This window comes from Hippopotamus amphibius, chromosome 17 (genome assembly GCF_030028045.1).
Source record: "Hippopotamus amphibius kiboko isolate mHipAmp2 chromosome 17, mHipAmp2.hap2, whole genome shotgun sequence".
Lineage (NCBI taxonomy): Eukaryota > Metazoa > Chordata > Mammalia > Artiodactyla > Hippopotamidae > Hippopotamus > Hippopotamus amphibius.
Genome location: NC_080202.1, coordinates 37,539,349 through 37,558,149, shown reverse-complemented (window position 1 = coordinate 37,558,149; position 18,801 = coordinate 37,539,349). Strand labels below are relative to the sequence as shown.

The 18,801-nt window shown below is 52.0% G+C and overlaps 1 protein-coding gene across 10 annotated transcripts; it reads left to right on the top strand.

Moving 5' to 3' along the window:
• The first annotated feature begins 117 nt into the window (after positions 1-117).
• NFE2L1 (NFE2 like bZIP transcription factor 1) lies at positions 118-18,789 on the top strand. Of its 10 annotated transcripts, none has more exons than XM_057717251.1 (6): positions 118-236; positions 1,716-2,730; positions 7,517-7,732; positions 8,137-8,226; positions 8,453-8,611; positions 9,418-18,783. In XM_057717251.1, exons 2-6 carry the CDS (start codon positions 2,221-2,223, stop codon positions 10,768-10,770), a joined length of 2,328 nt encoding a protein of 775 aa, XP_057573234.1. In that variant the 5' UTR covers positions 118-236; positions 1,716-2,220; the 3' UTR covers positions 10,771-18,783. The 10 variants fall into 10 exon arrangements, with proteins under 10 accessions (XP_057573234.1, XP_057573235.1, XP_057573231.1 ...); XM_057717252.1 differs by lacking the exon at positions 118-236 and adding an exon at positions 279-299 and having other exon boundaries at positions 7,550-7,732; positions 9,418-18,786; XM_057717248.1 differs by lacking the exon at positions 118-236 and adding an exon at positions 280-299.
• Positions 18,790-18,801: the final 12 nt, after the last annotated feature.

Here is an 18,801-nt window from a genome sequence, read left to right as displayed (position 1 = left end):
CTCCGCTGTCAGTCAAAGCGACATCCGGCGACGGCCACCGTCTCGGCTCGTTGATTGGAGAAATGTGTTCCTGGGAGGACGTGGAGGGCGGGCTTCCGAGTGAGGTAGAAGGAGGGGGCGGGGAGGGAAGCGGAGGCTGGCGAGCTCTAGGCCGGCCGGCGGTGGCGGCGGCAAGGCCTGGACTCGGGCTGAGCGCCTGCTGTGGCGGCAGCGGCGGACGCCGAGCTCAGCAGAGGGTATCAAGCACATTTCTTTCCCTGACGGGAGGGGCGCAGCTCCGCGGGGCCGAGGCTTACGGGGTGAAGAACGGCGGGGTGGAGCTGAGGGGCAGGAGGCGGGAGCGGGCGACCGTGCGGGGTTCGCATCGGGGCCGGGCCCTGGGCCTGGCAGGGAGGGGCCGAGCGGCCGTGGAGAAAGCCTGCTCGGGGTGGGTTGGACTGGGGAGGGCTGAGGGCCTCAGAAGGCGTGGTGTTAGGCCCGGGCTTGGGAGCGGGGTGGGGCCATGGGGCGGAGGGTGGGGTGGGGTTTGGCCGTCAGGGTGGGTCAAGGCCAGGAAAGTAGCACTTGTTCGCTGCTGCCCAGAAAGCTAGAAGCCGAGGCGCCAGGAGCGGCATGGCGACTTGGTCCCAGCCGGACTCGGGTATCCGGGGCAGGGTGGGACCGGGCTCAGACCTGGCCTTACTCGATCTTTAAGGGACCTTGTCCGGTTTCTCGAACTTAATTGGCCCTTGGGAGGTTTTTGTTAGTAAATTGCGTGAGAACTGGAGGGTAGTGTAAGCAGGAATGCTGAGTCGCAGTTACGTTTACTCTAACCAGTTAAGGGTGTGTGTGTGTGTGTGTGTGTAGATCCCTCTTTCCCTTTAGGTTGAAGTTGCTGGAGGGTCACAGCAGTGAAGAGGAGAGAGCTATGTCTTGGTTTATGAGGTTAATGGAAGCTCAAAAGTAGAGACTAGAAACTGAAAGGCAGCTTCACTCCCTCCCCACTTGGCTATCTGGGTTGAAGACTTGGCCATATCCTTCTGCTTTGGATCAGAAGGTCACATGAGTGAAAATAAAACCTGCCTATTCAAATTCTGGACCAAATAATTCTGCCTCAGGGCCCCCCATCCCATCAGTACCCCCACTTTTTTTGTTTTTAATGTGAGAATGATAGGAAAGGGAAATCAGATCTTAAAGTTGGGAAAACAAAAGGTGTTATTCTTTTCTATGATGTGGTGGTTGTCCTCTTGTCCTTTTACCCTTTCACCTATTAATAATCTCTCCCTCCCCTTTAGAACTTGAAGGGACAAGAATTGTAGGCAGTTTTCTCTTGAGAGATGGGAAACAAACTTTCTTTTAAGATAGGAAATGGACTTCTCACGCTAAAAATAGGAGCTGGGTAGTGTGTGTGGGATGGGGGGAGGGTTGGTAAATCAGACAACATGTAAAATATTTTGGATGCCCTGGGCGTTATCTGCTTATCCAAAATGAGCTACCTTTTAGGGTATTGCAAAATTAATATCTAGAAACTGAGATCCCTTGTGGACAATACCTTCTCCTCATAGTTGTTCTGTCTGTATCAAGTTTTTATGTTCTGTGTTTCTGGGAGTATAATAACTGATTTATTTTTTAATAAAAAATAAAAGTGGCCTTTTAATGTGTTTCCTACCTCTGCCTTGATCATGGCATGAAAAGTATGAAATCTTATCCTGTTGCTTTTGTGATTCCCATTTCAGGTTTCTCTGGAAACCCCCCTGGTAAGTGTGGAGGAGGCGGGACACTCTGACCCAAGACAAAAGGCCTGTAGCTCCAGCCAAAGAAAATAAACCTTAGGAAGGAGAAGGAAAAAAAAAAGTCCATCAGCTGTTCCCAAGAACAGCCTGCAGTGAAATCTACAGAGAGGACAACTAATGTGAGTGAGGAAGTGACTGTATGTGGACTGTGGAGACAGTAAGTCACGTGGGCCCTGAAGGCCTGGACTGGGTTAGGAACGGTTGTACTTTCAGAGGTGAGGTGTCAAGAAGGGAAAGTGAATGTGGTCTGGAGTGTGGCCTTGGCTCCAAGGGTTGTGCTTTCCTCTGAGGCCATCAGGGAGCTCAGCCCCTGTGTTCTGCCAGGGTGGGGTACAGGGTTTGGCACTGAGGAGGGTAACTTGCTGGCTGGAGCAGCAGAGCAGTGGCCTTGATCTGTCTTTTGGAAGATTTAAAAACCAAAAAGCATAAACATTCTGGTCCTTCAGCAATGCTTTCTTTGAAGAAATACTTAACGGAAGGACTCCTCCAGTTCACCATTCTGCTCAGTTTGATTGGGGTGCGGGTGGACGTGGATACTTACCTGACCTCACAGCTACCCCCGCTCCGGGAGATCATCCTGGGGCCCAGTTCTGCCTATACTCAGACCCAGTTCCACAACCTGAGGAATACTTTGGATGGCTATGGTATCCACCCCAAGAGCATAGACCTGGACAATTACTTCACTGCCCGGCGGCTCCTCAGTCAGGTGAGGGCCCTGGACAGGTTCCAGGTGCCAACCACTGAGGTTAACGCCTGGCTGGTCCACCGGGATCCGGAGGGGTCTGTCTCTGGCAGCCAGCCCAGCTCAGGCCTCGCCCTCGAGAGTTCCAGTGGTCTCCAAGATGTGACAGGCCCAGACAACGGGGTGCGAGAAAGCGAAACGGAGCAGGGATTCAGTGAAGATTTGGAGGATTTGGGGGCTGTAGCCCCACCAGTCAGTGGAGACTTAACCAAAGAGGTTAGTGGCGACGTGGAGGGGAGGGTGGGAAGGGTCTGGGGTTGGGGTGAGGGGTGGGCTGGTCCTGAAGGAGTGTGGTCATAGTACTAAGCTCTGTAAAGAAGCAGAGAGGTTCCAGGGGGTCTCAGGCATTGTTCTTGGATAGGAATGGACTAGATTGTCTGGGATTGGGGGCCGGGAGCATTTGCTTGTGTTGAACCATTGACCCATCTCTAAATGTACTGTCAGGGCAGTGGGAGGTTCTTAGAACATGCCTGTGTGTTTACTGCTTGGGTTTCAACATGACTCCTGGAGGTCCAGGGTGGGGGAGGGTGTCGTGTTGTGATGGGCTTTGATGCAGTGTATGTCTGTTGCTAAGACACAAATATTTTGTGGACTGTTGCCTTGTACCTCCCCCCACATCAAAACACACATACGTATCCTGAAGTTCTCCTCCTTTGTGGTCAAGCCTGTTGTTAATATAAGGTCCTGATAAGTCGGCTCTCTTGGACCTGAGCCAAAGGATAGATTTAGATAGTTATTCTTGGCCAGGAGAGGGCCAAGGCTCCCATTCTTTGCTAAAGGCCCACTGCAGAGAGTAGAGACGGGAGGGCTGGGAGCTAGAAGAGAAACTGCATTCTGCTGCTGAAGTCAGCTTGCTTTGAGCTGTCAGAGATCTGAACTCCTGATGAGTGGCTGACACACTATTCTGGGCAGAAGGTGATGCAGTTGCCTTTAATCATGTTAAATGGCTTCTGCTGTCCCTCCCCCACCAATGTGATTAAGACTGCTTTGAGCTCTGCGTTTGGCCCTGTGTTGCCACTCAGTCTTAAGAAGCTTGGGAAAAGGTCCACTTCGCTTGCTGGCCATTAGGGAAAGATGAGGCCGGATTGCACTGGGCTGGGTTTTCCAGAGCTGAGTCTTAAGGCAGGGGTACGTGGAACAAGTGTTTGGGAAGGGGGGGGGTGTGTGAAGATGTGTTAAAAGTTTTACAGATGCTGTAGAACTTGGCTCTTTCTGCCTACCGGCCAGACCAGGTTTTGCCTCACATCCTGTGTTCAAGCCCGTTTCTGAGCCCAGTTCTCTGAATGTTAGTGACTGTCAAATCATGTGGCTTCCTCTGGGCCAGTGGTCCTCAACTGGGGATGCTTTTGCCCATCAGGGGACATGTGGCAGTGTCTATAGACAGTTTTGGTTGTCACAACTGGAGAAGGTGCTATTGGCATCTATTGGGGAGAGGCATGGGATGCTGCTGAACTTCCTAAAAAGCATAGGACGGCCCCTAAATAACATTGATCTGGCCCCAAATGTCAGAAGTGCCAGGGTTGCTCTCTGCTTAGCTGGCTCCTACTGGCTCTACTTTGAGAGAGACTAGAATCATCTGAGCATGAGAGCCATGAGCACTCCTTGCCCTGCAGTGCCTCTTTTCTGAGATTCTTAAAGTGCCACCTCTCTTCTGCTTCCTCTGTTCTTTCCCTTCAACTGGGCTCCAGTCTTGGCACAGTGGTCTGAAGAAGTATGACTCTCAGCCTCCTCTTCCATCATCCCGCCCCACGGTAGCTCCTCAAGGGGTGGGTGTAATTGGGCTTGGGAACCCTGCTCCTGGGAACCTTGCAGGCATAGCTTCATTCCTCTTTCCCCAGGGCGCTCTCCTGGAATGAGATGGGATGGGATGGGATTTCAGTGTAATTGGGTGGGTTGGGGTGGGATGAGTTGGGACTTTGACCCTGCTTCCTTCCATTTCTTGGCCTTCATGAAGTTTGTGCTTTCCCTGACCCCAGGCCTTCACTGCTCGCTTTAGAGGTTGGGGGTGGGTCAGCATTAGGGGCCCAGGCTGGGTATGGGGGAAGGGAGGATTATTGTGTGTCTAGAACAACATTTCCTCAGCAACTCAGGGATAAAAATACCCACGTCCAGAGCATGTGACAGGCACTGCTGGAGCTGGTATTATCCCTGGGGTGGCAGCACTCGCCTGCTGCCAGGGCTATTCGATGGACAGCTATAGCCCAGGCCCTTGTCAGGGATAGGATTCCCCTCGAGGTTGGCACTCTGCCCAGAGCGGGGGGTGGCCTGTGTACAGCTCTTTGCAGGCGAGGAGGAGCAGTCTGCAACCAAGGAGAACATACTGTCCCTGACCTGACCTGAGGCTCAAGGGGAGCCAGAATTGTTGACCCTGATTCTCTTAGGGGCTTATTTCCTGCTTTAGACATGTGAGCTGGGGCTCAGGCAGAGAATGCTCTTGAACAAAGCCTGGGGCAAAGAGAGAGTGGGGGGCGGGAGGGCACATTTGTGTCCAGGACCTTGTGGAGCACCTGTCTCCTTCACTGCTGGCCTTCAGGCTCCTTTCTCCCTCCTCGTGCCTGGGGCTAGGCTGGCCAGCACTGTGACGTGCCTGCATGTGTGCAGATGGCTTTCCCCCTTCCTCTCGTCTGGCATGTTGTAGGGTGACAAAGGCCCGGGTTCCAGTGGGTCTGGGTGCACTGGGTTCCTGCCCAACCTAGCTTTGATCCTCGGGCTTGAGGACGACTGGCCACAGCCCTTCTGAGGAACAGGAAAACTCCTTCCACTTCCAGGGAAGAACTTAGATTCCCTGAGAAGCTGCGGGAGGAGTGTCTACCCAGTCCTGAGTGGGCTGGGTAAGCAGGATGCGACAGGAGGGAGAGTGGCACCCCTTCCCCCCAGGGCTCTCTCACTGCGCCACCCCGGCTGGCGGACTGGGCTGGGTGGGGCTGCCCGCCCCTGGGTGCGTCTCCTTGAGGAGACGGAGGCGGCCCGGGGATGGGCTGGTTCCTTGCGGCAGCTTCTCCAGCTGCCCTGGTGCAGAGATTGGCTCCCGGCTGCAGCTAGGTAACAGGCGGTGGGAGGGGATTGGCTCCTTCCGCATCTCCAGCAGAGACTTGGGGGAGGAGATTGGCTCTCGTCGCAGCCTAGGTAACGACAGTGGGAGGGGATTGGCTCTTTCCGCAGCCCAGCTGCTGGCCTGGGGGAGGGGATTGGCTCTCTGCAGCCTCAGCAGTGACCTGCGGGATGGGAGGGGGAGGGGATTGGCTCCTTGCTGCAGCCTAGGTAACAAGTTTGGGGGGCGTGGGGAGGGGGAGAGAGGGAGGAGCGGGAGGATAGGCCCAGGAGGGAGCTTGCTTTCCTCTGCAGCTTGAGCACGGAGCATGGGGTGGGAGTCCCATCTCACTGCAGCCTCTGCGGTGAGCTCCGGGTGGGGGCTGCCGGGCGCCTGAGTGGAACTGGGGTTGTGAGGTGGGAGGGGGCTGCTCCAGGATGGAGGAAGGGGGCTGGGCTGGGCCGCCCAGGCAGCAGCACGGGCGGGGCACCCTCCTTGGGCCCCTCGGAGCTAGCAAGGGGCCACCCTTCCAGCCTGGTGTGCTCCCTGCGAGCCAAGAGCTCCTTGGAGCCCCCTGTCCCGCTGCCCGGCACCAGCTGCCTTGGGGCTCATCTCGAAGACCATGACCCGCCTGGACCGCAGCTTTCACAGTGGTGGGGGCCGTGCTAAAGGGAGCCGGCCCCTTAACTCTTTGGTGGCTGGTCACCGGGTGGCCCAGCCCCCCTCTGCTCCTGGGTCCAGGGCTTCTGTTCAGGTTGGTGTATGTGGGGAGACTACAGGGAGAAGTACACCTGGGAGGTCTTAGGATCAGGGAGGCTTACGGTGGGAAAGGAATACCTGGTCAGAGCTAGGGAGGTGGGTCTAAGCTAAGGATGTTGCTTTCTGGAAAGTATCTGCCTTGTAACCTCTGAGTGGAAGGCAATAGTTTAGGGTTTCTTCAGCTGCAGGGGGCAGCATGTATAGGAAACCCAAACATCTCTTATTTACTGGGGTTGTCTGCTGGTGGCAGTGGGGGTGGCAGTCAGAGCAGGAACTGATCAGAAGCCACCAGGGTAGAGTGGGAGGGAGGCACTTTGGTGCCCAAGGCAGCAGTTGTGGCTGGGCGGTGATGGGGGCTATGTCCTTGAGTGGGTTGACTGATGGGAGTCCGTGAGCCCTGGGGTGTGGTAAGGGAGTGAGAGCACTGGTGTGAGGGGACACCGTAGGGCTGGCCTTGGCAGGGGTGGGGTGCCCAGTGAGGATCATCTGACTGCCTGAGGCTCTCTGGGGATAGAGGCGGCTTGTTAGGATCAGCTGAGAGTGGGCATTCTGTCAGGGATGGATCTTGAGGTGAGCCTGGGCTAAGAGTTGTGGGTGTTCAGCCTTACTCCTGCCTCCGCCAGGGAAGGGGGAATGGCTGTAGGAAGGGCTGGAGATAGGCTATCATTGTCATTGGTTGCATCAGGTGGTTGCAAATGCAGGGATTTTCCTCTCCAGTCCACCCCACCCCTTTATGCAAATGAAATGGCACCATAGGCTGATGCAAGCCTGGCTACCGCGAAGCAATTCTGCTTGACAGTTCACTCTTGCTTGCCTTGGCCAGCTTTCTACAAACGAGGTTTTAAGGGATTCCCAGTCCCAAAATGAGAAGTGTCTCCTGCTTCCCCCTTCCTTCTTAAGTAGTGGTGAGATGGCCCTGCCTTTTGGCCTGGCTGTGTCTCTGGTCCAGATCCTAAGCCCACAGACTGGTATGGTGATGATCATGCTAGTGATTTTTGCTAGCTCTTTTTTTGTTTTGGGGACTGGTATCTGGAAATGGATGAATGAAGCCCTGCTGGTATGGAGGGGACAGGGGTTAGAGGCTGGCAGGTGTAGATTGGGAGGGGCCCCATCCGGGAGTAGCTGGGGTGATGCTAGGAGGGACCTCTGAAGGGCAGGACAGGGAGGGGCCCCTGGACCCCAGAGCTAAAGTCATGGCACTCTGTCTTGCAGGACATAGATCTGATTGACATCCTTTGGCGACAGGATATTGACCTGGGGGCTGGGCGTGAGATTTTTGACTACAGTCATCGCCAGAAGGAACAGGATGTGGATAAGGAACTGCAGGATGGAGCAGAGCAGGAGGACACCTGGCCAGGCGAGGGTGCAGAAGCTCTGGCACAAAACCTGCTAGTGGATGGAGAGACTGGGGAGAGCTTCCCTGCACAGGTACTTGCCTCTGCCCACTTCTGGAAACCTCTCTTTAGAGAAAGTTGTATCTGTGGGATGGGCCTGAATGTATATCTTGGGTTGGGGTCTCTAAGTCACAGTGGTGGCTGAGGAAGGGGGAATGGAAGAGCAGCACAGCAAAGGGGCCACGCCTCGGTAACGAACAGCACACAGGAGGCAGAGCACCCAGCGGCCTTCTGCTTGCGTCAGGACCCTCCCACTCTCTTCCCCCCTGGAGTTTGGGACTCAGGGCCAGCCGATAGTCTGGGAACAGAGGGAGAGTACAGGCCTGCAACCAAGCAGGCCTCCTTCAAGCTCCCCCTTGGAAAGGCTGGGGAAGGGGCTTTGGCCCATAGGCAGGCGAGGCCCGGGTCAGTCAGACTTAACAGTTGCTGTTGCCACAGGTGCCTGGTGGGGAGGACCAGACAGCCCTGTCCCTGGAAGAGTGCCTTAGGCTGCTGGAGGCCACCTGCCCCTTTGGGGAGAATGCTGAGGTGAGCAGGACTCCAGGGAGAGCCCACTGAGCCAGCAGGGCCGCCTGCACACGGTGTGTCTCTCTGCGGCTGCCTGAGGGGCCAGCTCTTGGTGTTGGCCTTTTCCTGGCTGCTGGGGGTGAATTCAGAGGAAGGAAGGAACAGAACCTGAGGTGGTAGTCTCTGGGAGGAAAGCAGAAGGTGATCTTTCCTCCTCCCCTGTTAAACCCTCTGTGTTTTGCCCTAGTTTCCAGCAGACATTTCCAGCATAACAGAAGCAGTGCCTAGTGAGAGTGAGCCCCCAGGTCTTCAAAACAACCTTTTGTCTCCTCTCCTGACGGGGACAGAGTCGCCATTTGATTTGGAACAGCAGTGGCAAGATCTCATGTCCATCATGGAAATGCAGGTAGGGTTATCAGAACCAGGCACACACCTGTTGGACTTTGTGTGGGGTGTCTTCATACTCGGCTGCTTTTCCACTTCTGGGAAAAGAAAGAGTAACACCTCTCTGATCCATAGGAAAGTGGGGACACTGAGAGGTAACTATCCAGGTGTCTCATTGGGGTAGTAGGGGGTGGAGTTAGGATTGGGATTTGGGTTAAAGCCCTGGGGGCTGAGGCTTCTAAAAGCAGGCCTGCCTCCTAGGCGCACCTCCTTCCTTTTCTTCAGGCAGGTAATCACTAGGCTGGGTGTCTCCTAGGTTTAGCATCAGTAAACGCTGACATTCTTGCAGCGCTGTGTAGCCGTCGTCATCTCACTTACTTGGCCCTCACGATCATCTGGTCAGCCCTTTATTATTTTAAAGGTGAGAACATTGAATATCAAAGAGAGGCTGAGTGAGATGCTCCTGGTCATACAGCAAGTGGGGCAGCTAGGCTTTCTCACTCCAAGGCTGGGTGTTCTCTTCACTGTGCTGATTTCACCGTGTTAGGTGCTTTTTCCTCTCCCTCCATGATGGGGGAGTCTGGCCAGACATGAACTGGAGCTGATCAGTCCTGTATTGGGGTGGAGTCCACAGGGAGGAACCCATGTTTGCCAGGCATGATGGATCAAGCAGAGCCAGGAGCTGACGCTGTGGGCTCTGGTTTCCTGTCTCTTGCCTTTACACGCATGCAGCTGTGCCTGTGTTGGTGCCTGCTAGTGTGCGCCCCCAGCCACACCTGGGGAGGGAGTCTGCGTTGAGTGAACGGTGATGCTCTTCTCCTCTCCCAGGCCATGGAAGTGAACACATCAACAAGTGAAATCCTGTACAATGCCCCTCCAGGGGACCCACTGAGCACCAACTACAGCCTTGCTCCCAACACTCCCATCAATCAGAATGTCAGCCTGCATCAGGCGTCCCTGGGGGGCTGCAGCCAGGACTTCTCACTCTTCAGCCCGGAGGTGGAGAGCCTGCCTGTGGCCGGCAGCTCCACGCTGCTCCCACTGGTCCCCAGCAATTCCACCAGCCTCAACTCCACCTTTGGTTCCACCAACCTGGCGGGGCTTTTCTTTCCGCCTCAGCTCAATGGCTCAGCCAATGACACAGCAGGCCCTGAGCTGCCTGACCCGCTGGGGGGTCTGTTAGATGAAGCCATGCTGGATGAGATCAGCCTGATGGACCTGGCCATTGAAGAAGGCTTTAACCCCGTGCAGGCCTCCCAGCTCGAAGAGGAATTTGACTCTGACTCAGGCCTCTCCTTGGACTCCAGCCATAGCCCTTCCTCCCTGAGCAGCTCTGAAGGTAGTTCTTCCTCCTCCTCCTCTTCCTCCTCCTCTTCCTCTTCTTCCTCTGCTTCTTCCTCAGCCTCTTCCTCCTTTTCTGAGGAAGGTGCCGTTGGCTACAGCTCTGACTCTGAGACCTTGGATCTGGAAGAGGCCGAGGGCGCTGTGGGCTACCAGCCCGAGTATTCCAAGTTCTGCCGCATGAGCTACCAGGACCCGTCTCAGCTCTCCTGCCTGCCCTACTTGGAGCACGTGGGCCACAACCACACGTACAACATGGCACCCAGTGCCCTCGACTCCGCTGACCTGCCAGCACCCAGCGCCCTTAAGAAGGGCAGCAAGGAGAAGCAGGCCGACTTCCTGGACAAACAGATGAGCCGGGATGAACATCGAGCCCGAGCCATGAAGATCCCCTTCACCAATGACAAGATCATCAACCTGCCTGTGGAGGAGTTCAACGAGCTGCTCTCCAAGTACCAGCTGAGCGAGGCCCAGCTGAGCCTCATCCGTGACATCCGGCGCCGCGGCAAGAACAAGATGGCGGCGCAGAACTGCCGCAAGCGCAAGCTGGACACCATCCTGAACCTGGAGCGGGACGTGGAGGACCTGCAGCGCGATAAAGCCCGGCTGCTGCGGGAGAAGGTGGAGTTCCTCCGGTCCCTGCGGCAGATGAAACAGAAGGTCCAGAGCCTGTACCAGGAGGTGTTTGGGCGGCTGCGGGATGAGAACGGGCGGCCCTACTCGCCCAGTCAGTATGCGCTGCAATACGCCGGGGACGGCAGCGTCCTGCTGGTTCCCCGCGCCCTGGCTGACCAGCAGGCCCGGCGGCAGGAGAGGAAGCCGAAGGACCGGAGAAAGTGAGCTTGGGAGGAAGGCGGTTGATGCTCACTGAGATGGAAACTGGAGAAGGGCTGGGCCTGGACCTGGACCTACAGCGGGGACTTTAATGCCTTCTTATCCAATAGATCTTCTCAGATGGGATGACTGCGGGTCAGTGGACAGGAAGAGGCAGGCGCAGGCGCTGTCTGGCTCAGCTTCCCCCACTGAGGGGGGTGGAAGTGGCCAGACTGTTTGGGTGGACGGGGTCCTCACCCCTACCCCTTTCCTTGAGGGAAGGGTGGTGCTGGCATTGCTGGAGGCCAACAAAGGGAAAGGGAAGGACTTGTGAGAGGAAAGTAGTAGAAAGTCTCATTCCTGGAAGGGAGGAAGGGAGGAAAAAAAAAACAATCCCAAAAAAATCAAAGCGGAAAGAAAATCAAAGGGCAGGTTAAGTTGGCCCTGGCCAGGATTCCAGGCAGCAGATTTTAGGGGGAACTAGATGACTGGTATGAGTAAACCCCACTTCACCCCTGGGGAGGGGTGGAACACGGAGTGGGTTCTGGGAGGGGCCTGCGAACTCTTCCTGCTCCTGCACTTCGGCATCCCTGAAGGGGAGTTCTTGGATGATATCACCTGTAAGGTTTCAGTCATGGAGCCGCTGGGACACGACACTGGCTTGGAGGGTTAGGATCAAAGGGTGGAGTAAACAGGCAAGGGTCATGAGGCCTCATGTTGCAGCAGCCCCAACACCAAGCATGTCACTCAATGCCCTGCCATCCATCTTCCTTTGTGCCCAGTCACCCCTGAGCTGAGGCTCCCATGTCTCCATCAGAGCCTGCATGCGAATGCTGTTCTCTTCCCGTCCATGTGCCCCCGCCCCTCACTGGCTGCCTGGAGCTCTCCTGCAGCCGGTGTGCTAGCAGTGCCCCCACTGCTGGGCCTGCAGCCTCCTGGAAGCTGCTCTGAGGCAGGGGAATGATGTGGAGAAGCCAGGCAGTATTCAGCACAACACTGGGGAGTGACCCTTCCCTGAGGCCTCCCCTGCCAACAACTGGGCTTGTCACTGGAAATACAAAAAAACTACAAAACCCAGCAACACCAAGAAAACCTAATCCTCTTAGAGTTTCTTGCGCTTTGATTTTTTTAGGGCTTGAGCCCTGTTTCACTTATAGGGTCTAGAATGCTTGTGTTGAGTAAAAAGGAGATACCCCAATATTCAAAGCTGCTAAATGTTCTCTTTGCCATAAAGACTCCGTGTAACCGTGTGAACACTTGGGATTTTTCTCCTCTGTCCCGAGGTCTCTGTCTGCTTTCTTTTTTGGGTTTCTTTCTAGGAGAATGAGAAGTGCATGTAATGGGGTCTGAGGGTACCCCTCCCCCAGGCAGCTTCTCCATACCCCCAGTTTAGCAAGGGCCCCTGGAGGCCTGCCTGGGGGAGCACCAAGGTGGCCAGGTGGTTCCAGGGCCAGTGTCTTTAACTGTTGCCACTGCTGCCCCCACCTCTGCCTGTGTCTGGAGCATTGTCTGCCCCAGACCAGCAGGAATGAGTTGGGGGGGGGGGCGGGGGGCGGAGACACTGATTCTTCTCCCTACTTGGTGGGGGAGGCATTCTAACTGAGCAGTAGGGATAGAAGGCCCGAGCCTGGGAAGTGCTTTTATAAATTATTTTCCTTGTAGATTTTATTTTTAATTTATCTCTGTGACCTGCCAGGGAGAGGAGAGAGAGAGAGAGAGATGCTGTGAGCACATGACAAAATAAAATAAAATAAAATGGATGATTCATTCTCAAGTGCAGTTTTTCCCTATTTTGAATTTAAATTGAGAGTAAAGGAAACAGGCCCCATGAGCAGAGGACTGGCCATTGTATGGCTAAAGCAGAGCTCTTAGGGGAAGGTGGGTGGAGAGCCGGGGAGGTTGACAGTGGAGAATTTAGAAAGACAAAAGGAAAATCTTAAATACCGCATTAAGTCTTGCAAACGTGTGTCAGGTACCTTTTTGTAGGGTTTGCCAGCTGAATCCTTTTAAAGGAAGGATTCAGAATTCTTTCTGGCCTCTTTCTCACAGGGCTAGGCTAGGCGGGTGTTGTCACCTGGCCCAGCTCTTTACCTGTCCACCTGTGGCAAACTGCATTTTTAATATTGACTGTGCTGTTGCTTCTCTGGTGGCCCCACCTACCAAGGAGGTGCAGAGCTTTGGAGCATAGTCAACAGTGACGACAGTGATAGTGGAGATCTGGGAGATCGATGGGACCAGCCCATGCCAAGCACTTCATTATAACAGCAGGGCCACGGAACTAGAGAAACAGAAAGCTAGACCCCAGGGTTTAAGGCATTTGAAAGCCTCCAGGTGAGGTGACCGAAATCTGTTTTCCCTCAAGATACAAAAAGCCTGTGAAGAGCTGAATGCTTTAAGGTACCGGATGGTTGCTGGAACTGCCACATGCCCATCTAGGGGTAGGTACTGAACAAATGTCCAAGTAATGAATGCCTACCTGGCAGTCTCTGTGAGATTACCAGACACTATATAGGACTGGAAGCTGTGATCCCCACCGTGAAACCTGTGACCTTGAACTCCCCATGTAACACTGTGTGACCTGGCTTAGCCCAGTCCTTTAATGATGCTATTAGTGTTTATCCTATGGGGTGGAATAGAATTCTGGGACTAGCACTGAGTTTTTGTTTCAATTTACAATGGCTTCCCCCCTCCCCCATCTAAGATGGAAGGGGTTGGTCCTATCAGACAAGAACTCTTACCTAATTAGTGATTAATAAGACTATAAGCCAAATAAAATGAAGATTCTTAAAAAAGAAGGCTATGGGCTTCCTAGGTGGCGCAGTGGTTAAGAATCCGCCTGCCAATGCAGAGGACATGGGTTTGATCCCTGCTCCAGGAAGATCCCACATGCCATGGAGCAACTAAGCCCGTGTGCCAAAAAAAATAAATAAATAAATAAGAAGGCTATAAATTAAGTTGAAAAAAATATGCTGATAAAAAATACAAATTATGCATAGAAAACCATGACAAGTAAAGTTCAGAGTAATGTTTTTGTATACCTCCTAGAAATATGTACAGTATATGTATTTTTGTTTAGTACGCAATTGGGGTATAACTTTTGTTTTGCTTTAAACAGACTTTAAAGATTTTAAGAAAAATTCCTCTCACTCCCCCTTTGCTAGTGTTGCCTCTGGTCTGAGAAAGTATGTTTTGGTCACCTCCTCCCCCCATGTCCCCTTATGGAAAGATGTACAGTTGTGTCTGGGAGCTTGCTGATTAGCTGGGGCTTTGGGCCAAGTTGGTCAGCACTGCTGTGGGGCTGACCTCTTTTTGCTGTTGGCAGGTGGAGTGGGTGTTCCAGCTTCAAGGCTTTTTCTGGCAGGAAGATATGAGAACTCAAGCAAGGCCTGTGAAGGCTACTACACCTGAGACAGGAAGTGAGACAAGGTTCTAGAGTTCACAGGGAGATGAGCAGGTCTCAGGACCAAACTTCTGGGTGACGTGCTTGGGTAGGGGTCGAAGGCTTGCTTTGTCTTTAGTCCTAGGCATCATTCACACTGATTTTCCCACACATCTTAAATCGTGTAAGGCGATGGAAATAGATCCATTGTGCTTTGTTGTTGTTTTTTAAGGCTGCACCACTCGGCATATGGGATCTTAATTCCCCAACCAGGGATGGAACCTATGCCCACCTGCAGTGGAAGCTCAGAGTCTTAACCACTGGGCCACCAGGGAACTCCCAGATCCATTGTTTCAATCTCTGCCCCACACAAGATGTTACCAATGAAGCCAGGGGTATTTTAGTATCAATGAAAATAGAAAACATACAGAACTGAGTGGGAAAATAGAGATCTAGAGACACGCTCAGTGTCATCAAGACCTGGCTTCCATGGCTGACTCCTAGGAAGACTCCTTGCCCTTCCTAGGGAAAGCTGAACAGTTAAAAACCGCTGGTGAATGAGGAGGTACTTTCCATGGAGTCCTGCCATCCTCAGGCTGCCTTCATCCCTGCTTTTACCACCCACAGCTATACCAGACCTTGCCACTCTTCAGGTCTGTTTGGCACATAGCTGGAAAAACAAGTGCCCTGCAGAAGAAAGAACATCCCCACCACCCTAGTCTTCTACCTCATCCAGTAGGGACTGACCTAGAGTAACAGCTTCAGAAGCTCAGACTAAATATGTAGTTTTAGGGCACTACCAGCAGGAAGCCCATTTCCTTATTGATGCTATCCATGGACAAAAATAGGTACCAAGTTGATGTCTGCCTCTCTGGAAGTCATTTTCCCAACCAAGTGTAGACATTCTCTAGCAAAATCCGTTTGATTATTGATTATCATGAGTGGTTAAGCCTTGTTTTCCTATCCCTTATCCATCTGGGAAGTGAAAGAGACCCATAGAACTTCAACTTGTCATTCTGTCAGTACACCTAGAATCCTTCTTTCACTTTTCTCACATGGAGGTCAGTCATCCTCCTTCCCTCTAGTTCTGAAATTTTTAATAGAGAATGAGCATGTGGGGACTATGGGGATAAGTGTGAAACTTAATGAGTGGTTTGAGTTCTAGTCCTTATTCTGTTTAGGACTTTTTTGGAAGTTCATGTCTGCCTGAATTAGTTAAATAGAATCCGGTGTATAAATTATCTCCAGTGGACTGAGAATATGGGCCTTTGCCGAAGAGGCGTTTTCAAAATCAGTTGGATAGAAATCCTTGTCTTCCTTTTTGAGTGTGCAGACATATCAATGAAAGTCATTGCTGGGCACAGGCTTTCTCTAGTTGGGGTGAGCAGGGGCTACTCTTCACTGCGGTGTGCAGGCTTCTCATTGCAGTGGCTTCTCTTGTTGCAGAGCACAGGCTCTAGGCGCATGGGCTCTAGAGCACAAGCTCAGTAGTTGTGGCGCATGGGCTTAGTTGCTCCAAGGCACGTGGGATCTTCCTGGACCAGGGATCGAACCTGTGTCCCCTGCCCTGTGTCCCCTGCATTGGCAGGCAGATTCTTAACCACTGCACCACCAGGGAAGTCCCACCAGGGAAGTCCCAATGAAAGTCTTAAAGCTGGTTCTTTCCTAGTCTAACTGAAGAATGGAGTAGGTTGCACAGTATTTGTTACTTAATTCCAAATGCTGATTCCACGAAGGAAACAAAACCTAGTTCACTTGGGGAGGTGGAGAAAAGACCAGGAGTTGAGGCTCTGCCATTTTTATTTATTTATTTATTTAATTTGGCTGCACTGGGTCTTAGCTGCAGCACACAGGATCTTAAGTTGCAGCATTCAAACTCTTAGTGGGATCTAGTTCCCTGAGCAGGGATTGAACCCGTGCCCCCTGCATTGGGAGCATGGAGTCTTAGGCACTGGACCACCAGGGAAGTCCTGCCCTTTTTTTTTTGGAACAATGAGACCACAACATATTTCTATTTATTTATTTAGGCTGTGTTGGGTCTTAGTTGCGGCATGCAGGATCTTCATTGAGGCATGAAGGATCTTTTGTTGCGGTGTGCGGGCTTCTCTCTAGTTGTGGTGTGTGGGTTTTCTCTAGTTGTGGCACGCAGGCTCCAGGGCGAGTGGGCCCTGTAGTTTGTGGCACACAAGCTCTCTGGTTGAGGCGAGCAGGCTTAGTTGCCCCGAGGCATGTGGGATCTTAGTTCCCTGACCAGGGATTGAACCTGCATCCTCTGCATTGGAAGGTGGATTCTTTACCACTGGACCACCAGGGAAGTCCTCCTGCCTTTTGTTTTAAACACAAGTTTAATGAGGCTAATTCAGTTGTCTTAATAAGCCTTCCAGTCTTCAGCTAGGGGCTGAAGCAGTAACTGAAACTGTGGGCCTGCGTCTCAGAGCCAGGCCCCAAAGCCCAGCCTGACCTGTGACTATGCAAACAGTAAACAGGGCAGGATTGGTCAAAGTCAACTAGGATTTTAAAATCCAGGTGGGATAAACAGTGGCTTTGGTACTCTCACAAACCATGCAAACCAACAACGTCACAATGCAGACTCGGACCCGCTGGTGAATGAACACAAGATATTTAATATCAACAAAAACTAGTTAGCATATATTGTAAATTTAATGTTTCAGCCTTGCCTCAGAGTTCTGCCACCTAACTGGCCTAAGCAAAAAAAAAAAAAGCCTTAGAAACAGACTCCTTACTCTACTTGCCCCACAGAGCAGGGCCAACTATGCTTTTCATCCCAGCAGGATGATTTTATTTCACATTTCACTTGCTTTCTTTTTTAAAAAAATTAATTTATCTTTGGCTGCGTTGGGTCTTCGTTGCTGCACGCAGGCTTTCTCTAGTTGCAGTGAGCAGGGGCTACTCTTCACTGCAGTGCATGGGTATCTCGTGGTGGCTTCTCTTGTTGCAGAACTTGGGTTCTAGGCGCACGGACCTCAATAGTTGTGGCACATGAGCTCAGGAGTTGTGGCGCACAAGCTTAGTCGCTCCACGGCATGTGGGATCTTGGACCAGGACTCAAACCCGTGTCCCCTGCATTGGCAGGCGGATTCTTAACCACTGCGCCACCAGGAAGTCACTCATTTGGTTTCAGTATTCATCAATTTACTCAATGGGAAGCATCCAAGGCCAAGGTTGATTAAAAGTCAAATAAACAACTCTGAACACATTGGCTGGGAAAGCAGTAACTTTTGGAGAAAACCTCATTGCTGGACAGTTAAACCAAGGTGATGTGCAGATGAGAGACTGACGATTGTCTGAGGATCTTAGTCTCCTATATCAAACTTACCACACAGCAGAACACCAGGATGTCTCTCTATTGCTAAAAAGCAAGGTGAAGGAAACCAAGACTCCTTCCTTTACTAAGCTGAATTCTGGCTGGTAGTGATATTGGTATTTCAATCAAATTCCAGCGGAGGGAAAACACTGAGCCTGGATTTAGTTCATTTCTGTCAGTTCTGAGAGTGATTGATTGACTGACTGCCTGTGTTGGGTCTTTGTTGCTGCACACAGGCTTTCTCGCTAGTTGCGGCGAGCAGGGGCTACTCTTCATTGTGGTGTGTGGGCTCCTCATTGTGGTGGCTTCTCTTGTTGTGGAGCATGGGCTCTAGGTGTGCAGGCTTCAGTAGTCGCAGCACATGGGCTCAGTAGTTGTGGCACACAGGCTTATCAGTTGCTCCGCAGCATGTGGGATGTTCCCAGATCAGGGATTGAACCCGTGTCCCCTGCATTGGCAGGCGGATTCTTAACCACTGTGCCACCACAGAAGTCTGAATGATATGGTTTTAAAAGAGTTCAGGAATGCCAGCAGTGACAATGAAGTAGGTTCCAAAGGTTAAGGCTAAAGCTGAATCGCAGCCCATTTTGGACAAACACCAAGGCTGAAGGCTAATATCAGTGCATCTGATGATGGAGAACAGAACCAGGTATATCTGTCCTCCCCAACTCTCTTAACTAGCTACAGACTGCTCTGCTGTTGCCAACGACAAGGACATACTCAGACCTCTGCAGAGAAAGACCTCCCCCGTTCCACTTACATCTCCCTAAACTCCTATAACACTTTTTGAAAAAAGTATATCTACACTCAGTTTATTTGGAACAAATGCTTTGCACTAGTGAGCTGAGCTGAACTGATCTCAGTGGAAATCTTATTTCTGCTTTTATAAATGACAAGAATCTAGTCCTGTTTTGGCTTTAGAACTATAAGCAGAAAATGATGTTAGAAAATGGATGACATTTTAATTCACTGATCAAACAATTCCTAAAAAGCTGGGAGAAGCTGACTTTAGCTAAGGTCACACAAATCTATGAAATACACAGGCCAGGATCTAAACCTAACCCCAAAACCCGTGTTTCCAAACATCATCATTTGGAAGTGCTATCAGGTCAGTGTGCTAAACAAACTTTGAGCAGCATGAAGACAGAATGATGTTACAATCTCTATAATTTCTGTAGCAATTATAAGCGCTCAGTAAATATTTATTAAATTAATATGGTGAGACCACTCAAAGATTCATACCAGACACTATAGATTTTCAAGCCTACAGTATCTGAGAAATAAAACCATTCAAGTGTGAAGTTGTTCCCAAAGAGGCTCAATCTATAAAATAATAAAAGGCAAGCAAGGTTTC